This window comes from Odontesthes bonariensis, chromosome 9, assembly GCF_027942865.1.
Source record: "Odontesthes bonariensis isolate fOdoBon6 chromosome 9, fOdoBon6.hap1, whole genome shotgun sequence".
NCBI classification, from domain to species: Eukaryota; Metazoa; Chordata; class Actinopteri; order Atheriniformes; family Atherinopsidae; genus Odontesthes; species Odontesthes bonariensis.
In genome coordinates this window covers 30,419,443-30,440,635 of record NC_134514.1, presented here as the reverse complement: position 1 = coordinate 30,440,635, position 21,193 = coordinate 30,419,443, and the positions used below count along the sequence as shown (strand labels likewise).

At 40.6% G+C, this 21,193-nt stretch overlaps 1 protein-coding gene across 1 annotated transcript in view; it reads right to left on the bottom strand.

The window, feature by feature from the left end:
• Positions 1-876: 876 nt before the first annotated feature.
• The window catches only part of LOC142388585 (calsyntenin-2-like), a 355,755-nt gene continuing 335,438 nt past the window's right edge, over positions 877-21,193 (bottom strand). The window contains exons 13-17 of the mRNA XM_075474005.1: positions 11,747-11,917; positions 11,507-11,652; positions 10,935-11,058; positions 5,948-6,132; positions 877-5,230 (exon numbers count right to left, since the gene is read on the bottom strand). Coding sequence (XP_075330120.1) covers positions 5,024-5,230; positions 5,948-6,132; positions 10,935-11,058; positions 11,507-11,652; positions 11,747-11,917 — 833 coding nt within the window. The 3' untranslated portion in view covers positions 877-5,023. The remainder of the gene's footprint in view (positions 5,231-5,947; positions 6,133-10,934; positions 11,059-11,506; positions 11,653-11,746; positions 11,918-21,193) is intronic.

Here is a 21,193-nt window from a genome sequence, read left to right as displayed (position 1 = left end):
CCGGCACGTCAAGCCGTATCCAACGCATTCAATTCATTTTCAATGAAATCCGGCCGGATCGTCGCCGTGCTCGCAAAGCATGCTGGGATTCCGGCACGGCGAGCGGGGGACCTGCGGCACGTCAAAAAGTTGGGCTCGGCCGGACTTTATGCAAATTTTCCACGGCAGACGGAGTGCGTTATCCAATGAAAGTAGATCATGTGATCTCCTGTGTCGCAGCAGCAGCAGCAGCTCTCCTCGCTCACAGATCCACAGCCATGGTGAAATACGAAATAATGTTCCATTGCTGACGATTATACACATTCATTTCCCTCCAAAACTCAAATTTTTAGAGGGAGAAACTTCGGTTGGTTAAATCACAAGTTATTTACTTTCCCCCGGAGCCCGTATGTTCTATCTACAACTTCGTATACAAGCCCCTCTGTACACGCCCACTGCAGTAGCAACACGGCGAGACTAGGCATCCAATCCGGCGACTTAAGTTGACATGCCGGAATAGTGGACGACTACCGTGAAAGGTCATTTTGATGTCACGGTGCGACACCGCCGTGACAGACGCGGCAACCATGCTACCGCCTTTAGATAACGGATGATCAAATTCAATTTAATGGATGTCTTTAGAGAAATGTTATCAAATCATTCTGGTGAGGACCTTGTTCCACTTGAATGTCCCATGAAGCCATTTTATGTTGTTTCATCTACAGTTTTTTAAGTTCTTTTTTGTTATCTATGCATAATTTAAATGAGATTTCAAACATTTGTCTTTCTTCTTCTTAAAGCTTTTATAATAAGATAGTAATCACACACTCGCACACGTACAGTCGCATAACTTCACACAAAAAAAGTGACACCCACAGCTCGATTCCAAAACGGGTTTTTATTGGCCAATTTACAGAAAGTGCTGTAGTGACCATTCCAAAGAAAACAGACCAAAGAGTCCAGAAGAAAAGGAGCAAATTTTTTTCACGTTTTACAAGGTTTCGATGTTAAATCCTCCATCCTCTTCTAAAACAAATGTCGGGACAACATTAGGGCTCAGGATGATGCAAAAATCCACCAAAGATTTCAAGTGGGGGTGCAAAGAGGGGGGGGGGTGACATCACAAGACCAGGTGTTACAGCAGATGATAAAAACTCTTCAACAACATATGAGATCTTTACATGGACATACAATAGAGCTACAGTGTACACATACAGTAGATTCTCCCAGCTATGCCCACAGAACAGCTGTCAAAGGCTCACCAGGTCAGAAGAGGCCATTTTCCAGTAATTTGTGACTTTAATCAAACCGTTTGCTATAAATGTGTCTGACAGTACATGAAACGTTTCTGTTTCCTTCATCGGTTGTGGATTCTCTGCTATCACACAGTACAGATTTAATTCAAGATGACAGAGAGTAATGCCCTTTCACTTCAAAGAGAAAAAAAAGTTTCAGGTCGAGACTTCTGATGATGTCGAACGTTACGCTGCAAAATGCAGTCCTTCATTCTTTTCTCTTACATTTCTTACACAGGGAAACTTCATAATATGGTGGCCTGAAGTGAAGTGTTGGCTAATGAATTGGGATTCATGGAACATGACATCACTTCCAAGACCTCAATTTACACGTTAGTCTCTACTTTTTAGACCATTGCGACACAAAGTGGACTTTAAGAGACTGTCGATTTACAACCCCTGGCAAATAGTATGGAATCACCACACTTGGAGGATGTTCATTCAATTTTTATACTTTGCAAGAGAAAAAAACTGAATGAAAACAAAACTCACAGGTGGCACAAAACAATTTAATGTGTAGCTGAACATTCTGGTTTTGTAAAACTAAACGTACGAAAAAAAATGGTCTGATTTTTAAGATTGTTGCTATTTTTCCAGTTAAAGTAGAGAACTGATAGAATCATAGACCGAATAAATAAATAACATCACAGCTCTTTGTGTCAGACACCATAAAAGTATTCAGTCTGACTGAGTTCCAGACTCTTTGCAGGCCATGTCATTAAGTTATACGTCTTTCCCGAAGAGAACTTTAAACGCTCTTTTCTCCTTGGCAAGATGCACTAATCATACTAAAAAAAATGACCTCATCATAAAAAAACTATTTTTCACTGATTGAATAAGAAAAGTGTCCAAAAGTTCTGACTGCCATCTCCCCAAGACTTTTACCTGACATGAGCCTCTCATCATCAGTGATTGTGGACATTAGCTTGTTTTCTTCAGACAGTCATTCTTTTATGTTTAGATTGACTTGCACCAAGCAAAAGACATCATCTCCTTGCCAAATGCAGATTGGTGATTCATCACTGAGTGGCACTTTTATCCATCACCCACAGTCCACGACAGCTTCTCTTAATCCCACTGTGACCTTGGTGCCTTCTGTTCTGATGTTATGGATGGACTCTTCAGATGGTTTCTTTGGAGTTCCATCACAAACATTGACTCCTGTGTCTGCCCATTTGTTTTTAATTTCTTTTTTTAAGACATATTGCTTTGAGTTTTCTTTGCTCAAGCATTGATATCTTCCTTGGTCAATCTGCATGTTTCCCTTTTACAACCTTCCCATATTGTTAGTGCTTTCACCAAATTTGATACACAGCTGACTGGGAACAACTAATCGTTTGCCACACTCCGAGTTGAATCCACAGTTTTCATCGACAGCTCTCTTTTTGGGGCCATGTCTCTTTCCAATCAACTAGTTGAACTTTAACTGCAGACCCATTTGCACATTAAGACTTGTACACGTATTTGTTTTAGAAATGCAAATTAAAAGATAATTCCAGATTTTTTCCCCTCCCAATTCGGTAAAAAACATAGAAAAAAAAACTGAAAATCATCCAAGTATGGTGATGCCATATTTTGTTTTGCCAGGGGTTGTAAGGGCAATTTTTTAAAAACTTTCCATGAAAGGTAGATTTATTGATTTATTGGCTCGGCTGCTGTTTGTGGCTAATTTAGGCTTTCCTCAGGCAATGCTAATGTTATTGGTGTTATCTCAGTAAAGTTAAGGTGGGTTCTGATCAATGACAAGTTAAAACACTGCCAAGAAACTGCCATAAGTGGGGAATTTGATTTTAATATAATTTTGGGAATATATCATGTGGAGTTGATCTGTTAAAAGTGTTTCCAAACTTTTTACTCCCAGATCAAGCCGACACAGAACAACAGTATGATTTGTCTAATGTCCAACAATCAGTCTCTCTTCAGAAAATTAGGATCACAAGAGTAACGAGACTGAATCAGAACATTACAAACAAAAATAATCAACTGAGACATGCTAAAAAAAACCCTCCTTATTTCATTTTAGCTTTAATTGAAGCAATATTTATCAAGAAATGTAAAGTTTATCAAAAAATATGTCTAAAAGAGGAAATATATGATCTTAGAGACTCACCAGGTGTCACACTATTCGGAATCCCAGTCCAAAACAAAAGAAGCCCAAACCTGAAGTGAAATCTAACTTGAAAAGTTACACGTAGATCTGGGCTGCACAGCAGGAACTCACATGCACTACTGTGCACGTGTGGCTGGAGTGGGTGCGACAGCACAGAACAGAGCAGCTGTGATCCCAACGCACACGGTGGAGGAGTGACTTCACTCTCTGGTAAGAACACCACTACACTGTGATGCCTGTTTGCTATTGTTCTAAGGTTAAAGATATATCATATATTTCACCCTAAGTTATCTCCTTTTTAAAAAAAAAAATAGCCTGTTGCTTTTATTTTTCCTTTCTAGAAGTTGGAATTTTGGACTTTCTAACAACTTTATCATGCAGTATTGATAACTAGCAGGAGTGAGCAGGAGTAGAGTTGAAAATGTGTCTTTTTATCAACGAGTTCTTGTTCTGGTTCTCACTTCTGTGACCACAGCTGAGACATGAGTAGTGAAAGGATGCTCAGCTCTTTTTGATTTAGACTCAATTTACTTGCTTTTTTGTTTTTTTTTGTTTTACTGCTATAGAAACGTCTTGCCTGAGCCGATCACTATGGAGACTGTAGCACATCCACCCAAACACACCCTGGTTGACATCAGCTGGAGTGATCTGAACACTAAGCTAGAAACGCACACAGAGGACTTGGGTATGGGTTCTGGAGGACTCCTGCAGGCTAAGGGTTCAGACTGTGTACGTACATATGAAGAGGTGACGTGTGTTGTGTACAGGTCGAATTACGGGGTGGTGATAAGAATGCAGGGGAGGGGGTCACCAACTATACTGAATATTTACAAGAAGAGAACGTATAAAAATGTACAAGGAGACTTCTCTGTCTTTCCCAGAAACCCAGAACTCAGACCCCGCAGGTAGTTCAACGTGACGTCTGTGAACAGCACATCGATCATCTTTTTTAACTTTTTTTTTTTTTTTTTTGGTTTTTGAGTTCCATTGAAAATATGCTTTTTCTGTAAAATCACCTGGCTTTGCCACATTGGCTAGAATAAAGACTGATAAATTATAGGTATACAAACCAAAAAATAGTCTCATTTTCTTTACTTTTGCAACTAATCTTACTTAAATAAAGGCTGCTTTGCATTTTTTAAATGTGGGACATCAGTAATCTTACTGTAAAATTAGACACATCAAAGTGAGTGTATGGCGCAAAGTTGAACGGGCATTTCGATTTCTCGACAGACTGCATTTGGAGGGCGGACTGTGATGGGAAAGAGGGCACATCTCTAAGAGGATGAGCTAAAGTTTGTTGAGCTGTTCCTTTAGGAGGAATGATTGAGGAGCAGATTTTAGTGTTTAAGATCAAATCGCGTATGTGTGTGTTTTGGTGTAATCTTCAGTAGAGGGCGATATTATCTCATTTTTTAGAGGTTCAACATTATAAAATATTTTTCTCTTTTCTGTTTCAACTATCTAATTTGAGGTGTCAGTATGGATGTGTTGAAGAATGTGTGTGTGTGTGTGTGTGTGTGTGTGTGTGTGAGAAAGAGAGAGAGAGAGAGAGAGAGAGAGAGAGAGAGAGAGAGAGAGAGAGAGAGAGAGAAAGACAGACAGAGAGGGTGAGAGAGAGGAAGTGTGAATGAATGTTTCAATAAGATATTGTTTTGTCCCAGCTTTGACCCTTCTTGCTTGAGCGTTGCATCCTGGGTATCTGAACGTCTACCTCCTCCTCGCTGTCATCTGACTCAGCGCTGGTGATGTCGTCCTCATCTTCTTCATCTTCCTCCTCCTCCTCCTCTTCTTCCTCCTCCTCCTCGCTGGCTTCCTCCTCTGCAGCCTGGGACTTGTCCAGGTTCTGTGGTGACAGATATTTGCTGGGAGTCAGAAACTCGGGGGCAGATTTACTAAGCAAGGCAAATTAGTGCTGCAGCAATCCAAAACAAGTGCTGATGGGAGCAGCTAGCGGTCGGCTCAAAGCCGATTGAAAAACAGTGTTCTGCAAATCAGTCTCAGGAAAGTGATTGAGCTTCTCTACAACACATAAAAAGTCTGACAAATCGTTGCAGCACGCTTGCATGCTACACCATAACGCAGCGGGCTGACATGGCATGTAAACCCGTTGTTTAGGGAATTCTAAAAGCTCATTTTCTAACTAGTTTTTTTACATGATTTTTGTGTTTGTATATGGAAGATATCTGAGCTGGGTGGTTCTGATCAAAAGAGGTTGTTTATCCAGCCAACTTGATTTAATGATCTTATGCTTTCAGGAGTATTTTGCAAGGCCGTCTGCTTAATGACATGGAAATCGCCTCATTTCTTGTTTTCACTGCTCAGACTTTTGGAATGAAAGTGGGCGATATTAAGCCATCCAAACCTAATGTCTCCACATAAATGAACACAAATTATTTAAACACTTTTTCCTCAAACACCTGCTTTTTTTTTGCTGTACCTTGTTTGAGCAGCTACTATTGCAAACAATGACAGCACACGAGCTTTAAAGGGGACCTGTTATGCTCATTTCCAGCCTCAGTTTCCTTTGTGTCCGCATCCTTCCACCTTTAAATCCTCCTACCTCCATCGGGTTGACGGTGATTGTCAGAGCTGAGTCGTCCCAGGTCCCGTCTGCCTCTTTTGCTGTCTCTGCCAGCTTCACCTCCTGCTGGTGTGTCACATGGATACGATATATGCCCAGCACCACCACCACCACCAGCGCTGCGATACACATTACGATTACCACGGTGGCAGCACTTGGTACGCCTTAGAACAACATAAGAGGAGACAAGACAGATCAGAGTAATGGAGTACAAAGCATGTGCTAACAATACAAAATTGATGTTAAACAGTTGTTTAATGGTTTATTTTGTTTTATTCAGAGGACCTTCATCAAGTATAGCTAGAGTGTAGTGTAGCACTTCTGTTTGAGTACTTACCAAAAAAAAAAAAAAGTATTTCAAAACTGAGCTACACTAATGAAAGGGACACTGTGTTCTACAAACTACACCTCATGGCATCTTTCCATCTTAGACCCTGCCGACACCTTAAAAATGAACACGCTTCCACTTAGAGCTGAAAATGAGCTGTGTATTTCTTTGTCAGGCTGTTGATGAATCATGTCACTGTAGCAGTGATTACTCTCTAACTGTTACACTGACAAGCTGCCTTAATACTGATAAAATGTTGTTGGATTAGCTATTTCATCTTTGGAAGGGCTGTTGATTGTCTTTTTTTCTTCTATTTTTTTTTTTTAAATATTTGCTAAATTTTGACCCAGTTTCCAGCTTACCCCCCACGGTCTTTTTGCATCATACTGACTGTTCAGGTGAGTTAACTTATTCAGCTCTTTAGAGGGTCTTTGAATGACGTCAATAATACATTTTGTGTAATTCTAAGCAGCACAAATTACGATGCTTAACATGAAATAAGCCACTTGCAGGTGATTAATTAGAGAGCCATAATCCAACTCTCGGAGTGTTGCACCTCCTCTCTGCTCTCTATTGCCAGTTAGTTCATATTATGGTTTAAAAAAAGCGAAACTGTTTTGGTTTACTTTATAACTTCTGAAAATAGTCTATGTCACCACCATTGCCTGCAAGCAATGGTCAATATATCATATTATGCTTTTGTCACTTGTTTCCCAGTCGCAGAAATTGATTGTGTACTGACACAGGAGCTGGCTGGTGAACTTCTTTTCTCTCACCTTTTTGGTGAATTGGTTCATTCTATATTTCTATATGATGAAAACATCTTTAAGTTGAAAAATTTCACAGCAGAAGATCTTAAGTAGAGTGTCTTGTGGTGCCACCAAGCAGCTAAGAAATCCAGACAAACAAAAACCTGTCATTACAACCTAGATTTGCTCCATAAAGTAAATAAATGACTGTGTGGTATGATTCTCACTATTCTTTGTCATACTACTAACCGTCTGTTTACGTGTACAAAAGACACTCGATTAGTTTAGGTCTTTACACACTAAAAAACTGCTGTCCATGCAGGATAAAATGAGGATTGCTGATTTATGTTCATAATTGGAAGTGTAAGATTATATCAATTCATCAATTAGATCATTATGAATTGATTGATTCAATTGAAATTAAATTAAATTTAAACATAAATACATGGGAAGTTTTTTCTAAATTGTAACATAAAGTCAAATCTGTACTTAGAAATTTGGAAGAAACGTTTATTAAATATACAAGTAATGTTGTTATGGAAGATTCTACAATCATCAGATTAAATGGTGAGGGTGTCAGAAGTGGTTACAAACAGGGGGCAACCACCAGGGGAAAAATCCAAGACTGCAAAGAACTTTGGTCTTTCAACATCTACAATGTCTAAAGGGTTAACCTTTGTGTGTAAAAGCCTAGGACAGAAATCCCTGTTGGATGCACATGCTCTTCAAGCCCTCAAGTGGCAATGCTTGAGAAACTGTCATGCCACCATGACCAGTGTATTCACATAGGGAGTACTTTGGAAAACTGTATTGCACAAGAAGGAAGCCATATACCAACTCTGCACAGAAACGTGTGTGCTGGACTGACCTGCCTGCAGCCCAGATCTGTCTTCGACTGTAAATGTATAGCTGATTATGAGGAGGAGAATAAGACATAGATAATCACAGCCTGGGAGCAGCTAAAGACTTACATTCAGCTCAAACTGCTTTTTTTAGATCAATTAGTTGTTCTACATGGTTAAAAATCTCTCCTCTCTTGTCCCTTGTCTGAGCAGAGATTTGCTTGGCTCCCCCTGCAGAGCGCATTGACTACTGTCTACTGCGTACTTCATACAACCATGTAGCTCCAAAGGTTGCAGTTGACCAGAAGAAAGGTCTTTAATTTGAGTATTGTTTCGATCTCTAGTCAAAATTGTTATAGTTATATGTTCAGAGTTTACTTCACACCCTGGGCTATGCAGAAAGTGTGAAAATCATAATAACTTGAGGACCAAATGTATTGACTTGAGTGTATCATGAGCAAAGGTGTTGATTTTTTAAAGGAGTCTGTTGAAGTCAGACATATCATGGAAATAGCACTAAGGTCGTCCCTAGTGGCATAATATGTTGAGGCATGCTGAGGTTCCAGTGCTGCATCCATATTTGTAATAAAGTGTATGATTTATACCAGGTGCAGGCTTGTGATGTCAAATCTGAAGTGGTTGTCTCCCAAAGAAGACTTTTTTCCGGCCATATTTATTGTAGATACCACGTGTAAATATGGTACATTCTTAAAAGTTTTAGTGTGCCTGTTTTATGTCAATACAGTGATGGAATCAATGGGTTCGTCTTGGGTGTCTTGCTTTGAAAACCGACCAAATGGTCTCTGCAGTTTCTGCATTTGAATTGCTGCGTGGCTCGTGCTCTGTGCTCATGCTTTCTCTTTACAAGCTTTCATCCAGAAAGCTTCTGCTTCTTCTGAAACTTCCTGCCTTGCATGAAATTGTTGTCTAGATCGGCCGCGATGGGTCTTAAAACAAAGAGAAAAATATGTAATCCTCAGATAGTTTCAAAAGCATTTTATATATATATATATATATATATACAGTATATATATATATAAAGCTGCTGTGCAAGACAGCAATAATGTATCATCATTTCATAACACAACCACATCACACACTAGAGGGATTTCTCTTGAACTAAAATGTTTATTTTGTCTGCTCTAATCTGCAGCCAACTGAAACAGCATGACTTCTCTGTGCCTACCCTCTTTCCACTAGTCCTTCCTGATGTGTGTGTGTGTGTGTATAACAAGGGTGAGGCTCATCGAGGACTCTTCAAATGATCATTTGATTCAGTCTCGTTTGTAGATTTTCACACTAAATCCACAGTCTTTGATCTTCTTCGGAGTGAGGCTTCAAGTACCCCCTCTGAGCAGCTCGAATGTTTGTATTCTTATATGTGCACATTTTCTTTACATTCACCGATAATACACACACACAGCAATTCTTCTGAAATGTTCACATGTGCCAAAACAAATCCTAGTTGATAGTTGAGGTGGAAATCTCTCTTTGTTTGAGTTCTTTTTTTTGCTCCACATTGCTTTGTGATATCTAACCAGCCAACGCCTCCCGTGCTCTTCAGACCTCATTTTCACAGACACTCCCTCCAACTCTCTGGGCTGTTAACAGCACTGGCCACTAAACTCTCTAGGACTCTGTAGAATCATTAGAGCCTGATAAATAATTAAATCTCATGTGATAGATTGAGACCCAGGCCTTTCCTCCTTAAGACATTCTCTTTACTTCAGATCACTCAGAGAGGGACAAGAAAAATTAGGGTGATACATTTTTATATCTATCCATCTATATATATATATATATATATATATGGATGTATCTATCTCTCTCTCTGATAGAGTTGGAGGCATTTGTTTACTTCAACAGCTCAGGGTACATGGCCTTTATGTCTTGGATGCCTTTATTAGAGGCCTGCCTTTATTTCAAATTCTCATTGTTGACTTGTTCTTTTTTTTCCCTACAAGGTCTAATCTAAATACCTTAAAATGAAGTGGAATGGTGCACATAAACACTCGCACATCCTTGTGCATTTACAAGCAAATCAACTGGAAATCCATTCATTCCGTTGTGGAGCGTCAACTTTTGAAAAATGTTTAAAACAGCAAGATTATTTCAGTGAATTGGTTAGATAAAGTGGGTACAAAATGACATTTTTCATCTTTGGTTTGCACATTTTTTCTCTTTTCTTTCCCTCTCTCTCCCTCGCTACCTGGCCCTGGCCACTACTTAAAGGCCGGCCTCTTTTTGTTCGCCTCAACTTCACTGTCAGCCGTTTTAAATTAAATCCCTGTTTTTATTTGAGGAAATACAACATGATATTGCTGTCATTAACGCATGTTTTTCTTTTTTTCTTTTTCAGGTATCCCTGGTCAGGTGTTACGGTGGTTGTTGACTCCTCTTGTGATTTCTTGGTTTCCTTACCAGGGTAACTTTGTATGCATTGGAATTATATTAATTGGACTAATTTGAATTTCAACTAATTTGATTAAATTGCCTGTAAAATGGATAACAGTGAATTTGATTGATTTGATTATAATTGGAATCAACTGAAGTATGTCTTAAAATGTCTTGAGATTGTGAATTGGCACAAAATAAATAAACTTGTTTTTTCTTAAAGTTAATCTATCTTTTACACAAGATTACTCATGTGGAATTCTGCACTTAACAAGAAACTGAGGTATATTTCAATGGTTGACACCATGATTTTAAATTATATCATACAATTTTTTGCAAGGAGTTTAATTAAAACTCTGGTCATTGGTGACTAATTGTCATGCCTGGAGGCTTTAATGGAGGAAGTTCCTCTAAGTCATCACCATGCCTGCTTGCGAATGTACAGTATATCATATTCTGCCCTTTCTTTCAAGTAGCAAAAATAGATTTTTTAAAGATACGGATAATGCACAAGACTGATTTGGATGTGAACACACAAAAAAAACTTTAACATCAGGCAGTTAGCTGAAAAAATTAAAGTCACAAATAAAAGTGCCTTCATTTTATCCTCTGTGGTTTAGTAAAATGATAAATAATCCAGAGTGTTCTCCTACCTGAAACATGGTTGGGATACAGGCTGTTGATCATGGATGGATGGTGCACCACCTGCATGTACTGAGGTGGTGCTATCATATGATTGTCGTGTTGTCTGGCCTCTGAACTGTGCAAGACGCTCACCTGGGTCAGGGAACAAAGGTCCAGTTCAAAAGTGTATTCCAGTCAATGCACTTAAAGATTCAAGTTTGTTTCCTCAATGTGAAATAAACACGGTTTAAGTAAGTCAGCTTGAGATGACAACTATGAGATGAAGGAATGCCTCTGTGGTTTCCAGACACAAGAGCTGAGTCATCAGGGTCACTTTGTCTGTTTTAGCACTTTGGTTCCCTTTATAGAACAGCATAATCTCTGAAGACAACTTTCTTTTCTTATTGCTGGCTGCTAAAAAAGGTAATCATTTTATGGAATATGTACATCTGTTATTTTCAAGCTGTTTGTCAGGGATATCTTCTTATATCTACACTTCATATGTTGTCAATTCATGCATGAGTGACACCTCATGCAGTACATGGGCTTCTACATATGAGGCTCCCTCTCTCAACCAGATGAGCAACAGAGGAACACTGACCTCGAGGTTGAATTCATTGCTTGTGTAGCGCCCGTTGAGCTCTGAGCAGGTCAGACGGAACCTTCTCTCGGTTAGCTGTCCTGGCTGCCAGCTGTAGTAGCGTACCTGTCGGATCACCTGTTCATAGTTTACCATGGAGTCCACGCCTGTAGACAGAAGCAGTCAAGGATTGTTAGCAGATGTGTGAGTGTTGTATTTGTGAGAACCATCTAAGAAGCAGCTTTGGTGTTGTTACCCTACCATATACGGACATGCCAGAGGTGGAATTGGTGGCGTCTAGGTGCTTTCCGAGCAGAGAGCTTTGCTGGAGTTGGAGAGATTCTTGCTCTGGGCTCAGCTCCTCCCCCAACACCAGGATATCACAGTAGTCCAAGTTATGAATTATTTCCTCCAGCACCCCAGGTTGATGTGCTATACACGCACAAACACACACACAGGCGCACGCACGCATAGATGCACACACTTCATTTTTCTTATTTGATGCTCAATCAAAGAAGACAGCCAGAAATGATCAACATCAATTTGCTGAACCAATTTGTTCTGGGTTGAAGAAAGTGCTGCCAATGAAACTTTTTTATTGGCGGTCAATTTCTATTTTTAGGTTAGAACATGTTCTTGCTTGTAATGAGCTGTTCTGCAGTTCTTCTAGAAGCCAATTTTATGCCTCAGCTCGTATACCTTTAAGAAAAAATCTTACTGCATACAAGAAACTACAAATATAATACACTTTCACCAGTGCATATGAATATGCAGTATAACTAAGTCTAATTGCTGTTACAATGCTGAAAAGTCTGTGAAAGAAAATGGCACGTTTGAAGAGTCATCAGTCATTCGACCAGCTCAGACACAACAGCAAAATCTACTACTACTCCTGGACTCCAATTATCTGTGATCTCTCTGAATGCAGACATCATTGTGAACTGCTGTGGTACCACATTTCTTCAGACTGCTCTCATCAAAGCTACTCTGGATGGGTGCTGGGGCTCTTTGACAAGCTGCTAAGCTCTAGTGTCTTCTCACTGTTACCCAGTGGTTTCCCTCACTGTGAGTTCCCAAGGGAGGAAACCAGCAAAGCCCATTTAACAGCTTCCAAGTGGACTGAAACACAAATGTGTGTGTTTGGAGGGGTTTATTTAAGGGAGTGGCAAATACAGTAAAGGGTATAAAAAAGGGTAGAGAGTGAGCAAAACAGGAAAGGAAAGTGTGATTTTGAGCCTGATGCTTTTAAGCTTCTGTTGGCTTATTGTTTTAGTTGACCAGCTTGCAAGTTGTACTTGTATAGGCAGCTCTTTTCAGCAGAAAAGCTTAGATAAAGTCACTGTATCTGCCACTGCCTGCTCAACAGCAATGACAGATAAAGTTAGCAGTTGGAGCTGGATTGCAACATTTAACAGCTAAAGAGACACATACCTCCATTTAGGAGATGAAGGAAAACATAACATTCCTTAACTAATTAGCAAATTTAGACTTTTAAACAAGTATGTTTACACTGCTGACATCTTAAGCTGGATTTACAGTTGACGCGTAGCTCACGGCGTAGCCAACCCGTGACGTCAAAATTACTTTTCAGGCCTGGTGCTTGCCTTGAAAAGACGGCGCAGCGCGTTGTCGCGCACCAGTCGATTTTTGTAACTTGGCTGCGCCGAGAACGACAAACTGGATGGTCCAATTTGAGACCAGACTCAGTCAGGAGGTGCGTTTGTACAGGCACCTGTACAAAACTGCAGTGAAACAGCACAGGGACCAACTTTGGGGAAAGAGGGAGAGTTCTGTAAGAATGTGTGGAAGAAGCTACGGGAAAGATGCGTGAAGGCAAAGAAGAGGGCAGAGACTCGAAGTGGTGATGTCGGGGGCTTCAGACCTTCACCTCCATTGACTGAATTGTTGGCTCACAAACTTCGTGAAACACAGAAACACACTAAGTATTTCATCCTCCAGATACTGCAGCAGTATCATTGATGGCAGTATTCCTGCTCTTGACAATGGCATTGTTTTTTTCTCGACTTTCGTGGTTGTAGAGTAGCGGTAACCTCTGTGATGGAGAAAATCATAGACATAATATACGTAGACGCCTTATGGCGTGCTGGAACGTAACAGCGTCGCCGCCATATTGGCTGGGTCTCCTCACTCTAGGCTAGCACCAGAACAGTTCTATTTAGCTGTGCATATGACACCTGAAAGTATTTTATCTGCACTCCTCACTTTTAAATTAATTAATTAATTAATGATTATTTTTTATGTTTTTTTTTTTTTAATGATTTTATTGCCTTCTTGTGATTTTATGTAGCTGTAAAGCACTTTGAATTACCTTGTGTACAAATAAACAAATAAAATTGCCTTGCCTTGCTTTGCAGAATCAATTGGAGTCGACGGAGAGTGAGCAACGATGCCCATATTTTGTGCAGTTTACGGTTGCAATAACCGGCGCAGTAATGATACCAGATCACGTGGGATTACCTTTCACAAGTAAGATTAAACAGTAATTTTGATTATTTTACCATATATAATATTATGTCATCCTAACTAACGTTACTTACGTGCAAAGTTTTTACAGCGGGGACTGGTACTATCTCTCATTGTCTCTTGCTGTTTTTTGTTTCTTCTTCATATTTTGAAGGTTTCCCAGTGATACAGGCTTGAGGAGGCAATGGGAAGTTGCAATAAGACGGGAGGGTTTTTATTGCGACTGAGTCGTCAAACCTCTGTGGTGAGCACTTCAAGCCTGATGATTTTGACAGGACGGGTGAGATTGTCAGGCTTAGAGATGATGCTTGTCTCATTTGTGGTGTCTGTATTTCACAAAGTAAGGCTGCACCACATTGCAAAAGGAACTACCCTGGAGTTACAGAGTGCAAGCGTACGTGAGAAGCTGCAAAACAGTTATTTTTCAAGGGTTTTTTCTCCCCAGCCCCACTTGCAAGCCTAACAGGGTAGTGTAACGCTGGAATGATCTGGAATTACAACGTTTATTTTTCTAGGCCTTTAAAAAATTTTTTACTGAGCTGGTACAGTATATATGTGCAATATTATGTTACATATTCTGCGTCAATAAATCAGTAATAAGTCATGTAGGTGAATAATGAATAAAGTATTTTTCTATTCTATTTTATTTTATTCAATGTTTACTTCCACAATATTTATAATTCCACCATTTTTAGAACTATATATCTTTCTCTGATATATTTATAACTGTTTTTATTACTCAACACTTTTTTTTTATTCACAACACTTTATTTGTTGTTTTGTCTGTTGTTCTTGAGTGCCAACAAAATTTTGCTGTAGGAATACAAATAAAAAAGTCCTTGAATCCTATATGGGAGCTTGTATGTATATGTCTTACAGAAGGGTCATGTGTTTGTGAGAGAGAGAAATAAATTCAAATGAACAATCAAACTTATTTCTTTATTAAAATATAACATTTAAATTAAGTTATACATTTATAAATATGCCATAGCCTACCATATGTCTTTGTTAAAGAGCATAATACAAAGCCTTTCAGCATGAAAGCACGCATTTTTAATGTGTGACAGCGTCCTGTATCATAACTAAATCTCTGTCGTTTGTAACAAAGCAAACCGTGTGAAAATCCGGTAAATATTCGGGGAGTTATGATCATAGTAGTTGGGGATATACACAGTCCTCAGTCGAAATAAGTGCAATGTGGGGGCATTGGAGACCCAGTCAAGATGGCTGCCGCGCTGATACGTCAGCTCCAATAAGCAGCGTCAAGGGCAGATTATAGTTCTGCGTCTATCGTCTTGACGTGTTGCTTTGCTCTGGTCGCGAACCACTTTTCACGTTATGGTTCTGCAACCATAACATGACTCTCGCGAGTCGCGAGAACTTCGGTGGGGGGAGTGTATATATTCCGCTGACACGCTGATCCTGCTCAAAACAACAATGGCGCGTCTGCAAGATACTATGGAGATGGATATGGAGTTGCTCGACCTTGAAGAAGAAAGGATTCTGCTATTGGAGTTGGCGAAAAGACGAAGGAGGAAGCGTAGGTGGTCTGTACGCCCGTTGAACCAGACCAGAGAAGAGACTGGGGGGTTTGCTACACTTGTTAAACCCAGAAAAGCACATCGAGGACCAATCACAGCCGCTTTTGTCTGCGCACTTCCGTTGGTGGTCTGCATGCGTCTGTCGCGTAGTCAGGATTTTTTTGAGGTGCACGAGAACGCGCGCAGAGCCTCTGTGTGGGGGAGTGGTCAAGATTTTGACGCTCGCAGAGGCTATGCGTCCGAGCGTCAGAGGCTTTGCGTCTGAAGCAATCAGGCTTCAGTTTACAGTATGAGGCGTCTACGTATATTATGTCTATGGAGAAAATTGCAACTACTGGCGCATCGACTTGCGCCACCGTATATAGCCGGTACGAAATCATGACGTCATCAACACCTCTCGTGCTAGCAGACGTGGCAACCATGCTAGAGCCTTTAATCGGAGGCAACCGCCATTCTGACATCCCACCAGTCCGATATACCACTATTACGACATGCAAACGTCCCACCATTCTTACAAGGCTTTCCATAAAAGGAAATGTGCGTTACTCAACAGGTAAGTCCCTTCTTTGTGTTCATGCATTTTACATGTTTTGAGACATGTTTATGTGTAAAGATGTGATAGAGTCTTTAAAAGCGTAATTAAAAACACAAAGTCTCGGCATCTGAAGGAGGAGATGCCTTGAACGGGAAGCAGACCATGGTGGTTTTCAATCACACACTCCGATGCAACTTTAGAAAATTTAATCCAGGAAAAAAAGGATTACAAACATGGATATGTTATAAATATATGCATAATATGCACTAAAATCCAAAAGAAACGAAAGTTAACTGAAAAAAAATCAACGAAACAGCATGAAGTGGTCAATATTGGTGATTTACGCATGCGTCTTTGTGTCTGGCACATGCGTCTTGGGGCTCTCCCATGTTGGTTCGTGGATGAAAGCTGTATGTTCAGCTCCTCTTACATGTAAAAACATTTTCTACATGAGATTTTGGTCTCCAAAATCCACAGAAAAGACGTCTTTTGTCCATGCTCGCAATCATTACGCATGGATCTTTCACACCGCCACTTTCTATGTGAATTTCCAAGTGTATAAACATCCACGGGCGGTGATATTGTGCGCACTGGTATGCATCTTTCATACCATGCATACCATACACCCAGTCTTTTAAATATTATTAGATTATTAAAGTTGGTGTGCCAGGTTGTGGAGTTCCTCACTTCCTTTAAAATCACGTCCAATCTGAGACTCTGATGTAGTCTACTGTTTTCATTATCTGACTAATCTGTGTGTTTTAATGTGGAGATGCAATGGAAACAGCTCCACTTACTCATTTAGATGCAAAATAGGGGCAAAATGCTCTCTGCCAAACTTTAGGGCATATTTGCGACGGCATAGCATTAGTGCAAAATGTTTTGGGTAAAGAATTAAAGGAATTGTCGGACAGGCGGGATGTTTAAAAAAATAAAACCATCATTCCGACCATAGGAGGAAAAAAGTGTCGGAATGATGGGATGTTTGATAGAAAATTAAGTGTTGCCATTCCGACAATTTGAGGCCCATGTCGGACTGGTGGGATGTCGAAATGTCAGCACGTAACCCATGTTAACTTAAAGCACCATAAGTTAATGATGGGTCAGAGCTGTGTAAGTCTCAGCTTGTTATAGCTACATTCTTAAATATGCTTCAATAGAGCTTTGTTTCAAAGTGAGACAAATATAAAAGCACAATTCTCCTCTAAACAACGGAGAGTTAGGCTTGCTGTAAAGTTGCCAACTTTAGCTGAACTAGTAGTATGGCTGCAACAACATAGCTAGGACATTAGTGGGAGGTGAGGTTAGCTAGTTCTAGCAAACTCTGTGTCTGTGTAACGAGCAATAAAAGATCGGTTCACAAACTTTACAAGTATTCTATACTCTTGATTCAGTAACAGTAAGTGAGCTGCAAAGATGACCATAAAAGTTAAATAGAAAACCATTAAGGAGACATTACCGGTAAAGCAAAAGTTAAACTTCCTTTAAACTACATTGTGTAGTTTTTTTTAATACTTCTCAAAATTACAAAAAAAAAAAAAATCACCCTAAAACTTATTCCTAACATTAACTGAACATGTACTATCAAAGATAGCATGATATACTTTGTTCAGAAAACTATCTATCGCTTTCTTAACAGCTTGTGCTGGCAATTTAGGCTCACAGTCCCGTTTTCAGTCTGGCCTGTGTTGCCCTCGTCGCTATTAAATGCTGCTTGGCTGCTTTCACAGCGACAAGAAGTGGAGCACTGTCCCACTATCAGTTTGCGTAATCACCCAGTCCTGATCTTAGGGGGGGGGGGGAGTCAAGCAATTCCTCCTCAAAAGAATCACAAAGAAAAGAATGGAGATGAAGAGTACAGAAAAGTTGGGAATAAAGAAATGGAGATTAAAGGAAAAGCTCTACAGTGAAGCAGAAAGTCAGAGAACAGAAGACGACCATTAAAGCAAACTTGTCAAAAATATGTGGCATTAAAGATGATGAATTGAAGGAAGATGTGATGACCTTGGTTTTCAGTAAAGGCATCAGAATAACCCTTGAACGGTACTGTACAGTAATAGAATTAGAGAGACAGGGACAGAGAGAGAAGAGGCAGTGCTGAGCAGGCTCAAGGAAAAGACAAATGAATGACAAAGAGACAAAGTGATTAACAGGGTGAAAAACACTTCTTGCATACTCTGTGAAAGAAATATGTTGTTCATCTTGAATCATTTCAAGCCAGAGAGAAAACTAAATGTGTCCATTATGGAACTTCACTGTAACACCATCTCCCCCACACAAACTCTCTTCCTATCTTTTTTTTACATTTCTGTCTTTCTTTGGTTTGCAGCTAATCTCTGTGGTCTTTATTTCACAAGCTGAAAGAGCTTCTCGGACTCCTGATGGCATTTCCACTTTCTGCTTCTCCTTCTTTTCACATTATAGACAATGAAACTGCTTATCTGATCCTAACTGACTGCCAGGGACAAAACTTGGCAGGCAATTCCTGCTTCTGTGGTCAGATCTCTGGACGAGACTTGAGCTGCTCAGTTTTTAATGTCGTATTCGTTTGCCACTGGTCAAGGCAGAGGAAACGAAAGGATCAGTTTTGGTACAGTCCTTACTCAGCAGTAGGTCTATAATTGTATAGTGACAAAGAGGAGAGGATATGGCAACTGTTGAGGGGTTAATACCTGTGGGAAGGGGAACGGACCGTGCTGCTGGAAAATGACACAACACATTGGCAAGGTTATTTGACAAAAAGGCTCTTGCTTACTGCAAGTACTGCTAGTGACAAGACGCCCTTGGTATCGTAGGGGTGTAACAACCAGGTAAAAGTTCTACAGAGAACCTAGTTTTGAGATGTACAGGAGTAGCTATGTTATGCAAACTTGAACCTTTTTCCCTCTACATCTTTGAGCAACATTTTGTACTCCATTAAGTCCCACTGCTGCAATAGTTGTGTTCTTTGTAGTGATTTTATAAAAAGGATACATGATTAAATGTTTGGAGTATTTTCAAGTACTAATCCTGCTCTTTAAGAGGATTCTACAAATATTAAAGGGATAATCCGGAGTAAAATGCACTTTAGATCAATTTACGGGATGTTGGGAGTACATACGTTGAGTTGACATCAAAATCATGTCATTTGGATGTGTTTTGAGAATTTCGATTTGACCGTTTTTAGCCAAAAGTCGTTAGCCTGGAAGTGATGAGGGCATCGAGTATCGCCGCTACAAAACGCTATTTGTATACCTCTTCTACAGCTCCAAACAACATAACACTTACGTGGTAGTGAGTAGAGGGTCCCTAAAGCCAAACCGAAGTGTCCCGAGGTCTTCATGTGGTCGGATATAGAGTCCAGAATGAATTTAATCAAGCCAGTACCTTTCCGGAAATGTGTCTCTTGCAGCTGCTGCTACAGACCGTGGTGAAGTTGGTTTGATATTGGTTTGAAAAAAAAGACACCTTATTTCCTTCTTAGCCGCTTTCAGACAGAGTAGTCATAAGAACGCAGTTATCAGAACTGTCCTACTCGAATTTCGTTCTTATAACTGTCCTACCCCAGCGGAACTGTTTCAGGAGAGACACTAACAAACAATTTCAACAACAGGCGGAGCAGAAGTGTTTGAGGACTCAGCAGGGCTGGGGGACGGTTCCTGGTGCAAGATTCTGCTGCAGTTTGAATCAGTGAGAGACTGACACAGGTAGCAGAGCTTATAGCTGGAAGCGGTAGCCGACATCCAAGTGGAATGCGAGTGGGCAAGTTTTCCGTTTCTTTATAAGTTTCTTTGAGTTGTTTTGGTAGAGCGGGGGTGTAGTTCTGATGGCCGTTGGCTGGCCTGCACTCCTGCTTTATTTCATTCTTTTGCCCACTTCGCTTCACTATGGAGGGCGGCTCTGACAACGATGAAGGAGAGGAGGTAAGAGCTGAATCTCAGGGTGCTAGTGGGATAAGCTTTTGGAGCAGTGAAGGGACCGAACGAGCAGGTGAAGGCAGGAAAAGGAGGATGGAAAGAGGAGGTGGGAGCCCCATAAGCAAAGGGTCAGAGCAGAGAGTCAAGATAGGATGTGTAAGTTACCTAGTCAGGCACCCAAGTGTTGTAACTGTGGAGGTGCGCATAGTGCGGCATACAGGGGATGTGCAGTTCAACAACAGGAACAGGAGGTACAGAAAGTTAAGGTGAATAAAGGTGTAACATACGCAGAGGCAGTACGACAAGTTAAGAAAGTGCACATGCCGGTAACAGCAGTGGGAATGACAGAAAGCCAGAATAGGGCACCAGGGGGAGAGGGGCACCCGACCCAGGCTCACAGATGTCAGGTGTGGCCAAATGCAATGATTGCAGATAAGACACAATTCCTAGCTTTCCTGGCATATGTGATTAACTGTGTAACCAAAAAAGAGAGTCGCACCGAACGCATCAAAGTGATAGTAACGGCAGCAAAGACCCACTTAGACATGGCAGATGTGACCATAGAACAGGTGACAAAATTACTGCAGGAGGGCAACATGCAATCATCACAGTTAGTGGAATGACAGTAAAACCACTTACAATATTACAGTGGAACGCAAGAAGTTTAGTGGCCAATGGCCAGGACTTTAAAACGTTTATTTACGAACTGCCGGTACTGCCTGACCTCCTATGTATACAAGAGACTTGGCTGGCATCGCAATTGCAGTTCAATATTCCAGGGTACACGTCAGTACGGAAAGACAGACAAGAAGGGCATGGGGGTTGGTGTTGCACGTTTATAGGAGAAGGGCTGGTATACAGGGAACTGCAAGTGAATGGTGAAAGTGAGTGTGTGGCTGTAGAGGTTGGATGGACAGGGGGAACGAATATTGTGGTAAACTACTACAACCCATGTAACGAGCTATCTGTGGAGCTACTGGAAGGAATAGTCCAAATGGGAAGGGAAAAGGTGGTGTGGTGTGGGGACTTCAACGCACATAATACACTGAGGGGATGTGATATCACTAACAAGAATGGGGAAGTAGTTGAAGAATTCCTGGATAGCCAAACACTATTACGTTTGAATGATGGGCGGGGCACAAGGATAAATATCAGGACAGGAGCACTGACAGCATTAGACCTCACATGTGTGTCAAGCTCAATAGCTGGGGCATGTGAATGGGATATACTAAGCGACTCCACAATAGGGAGC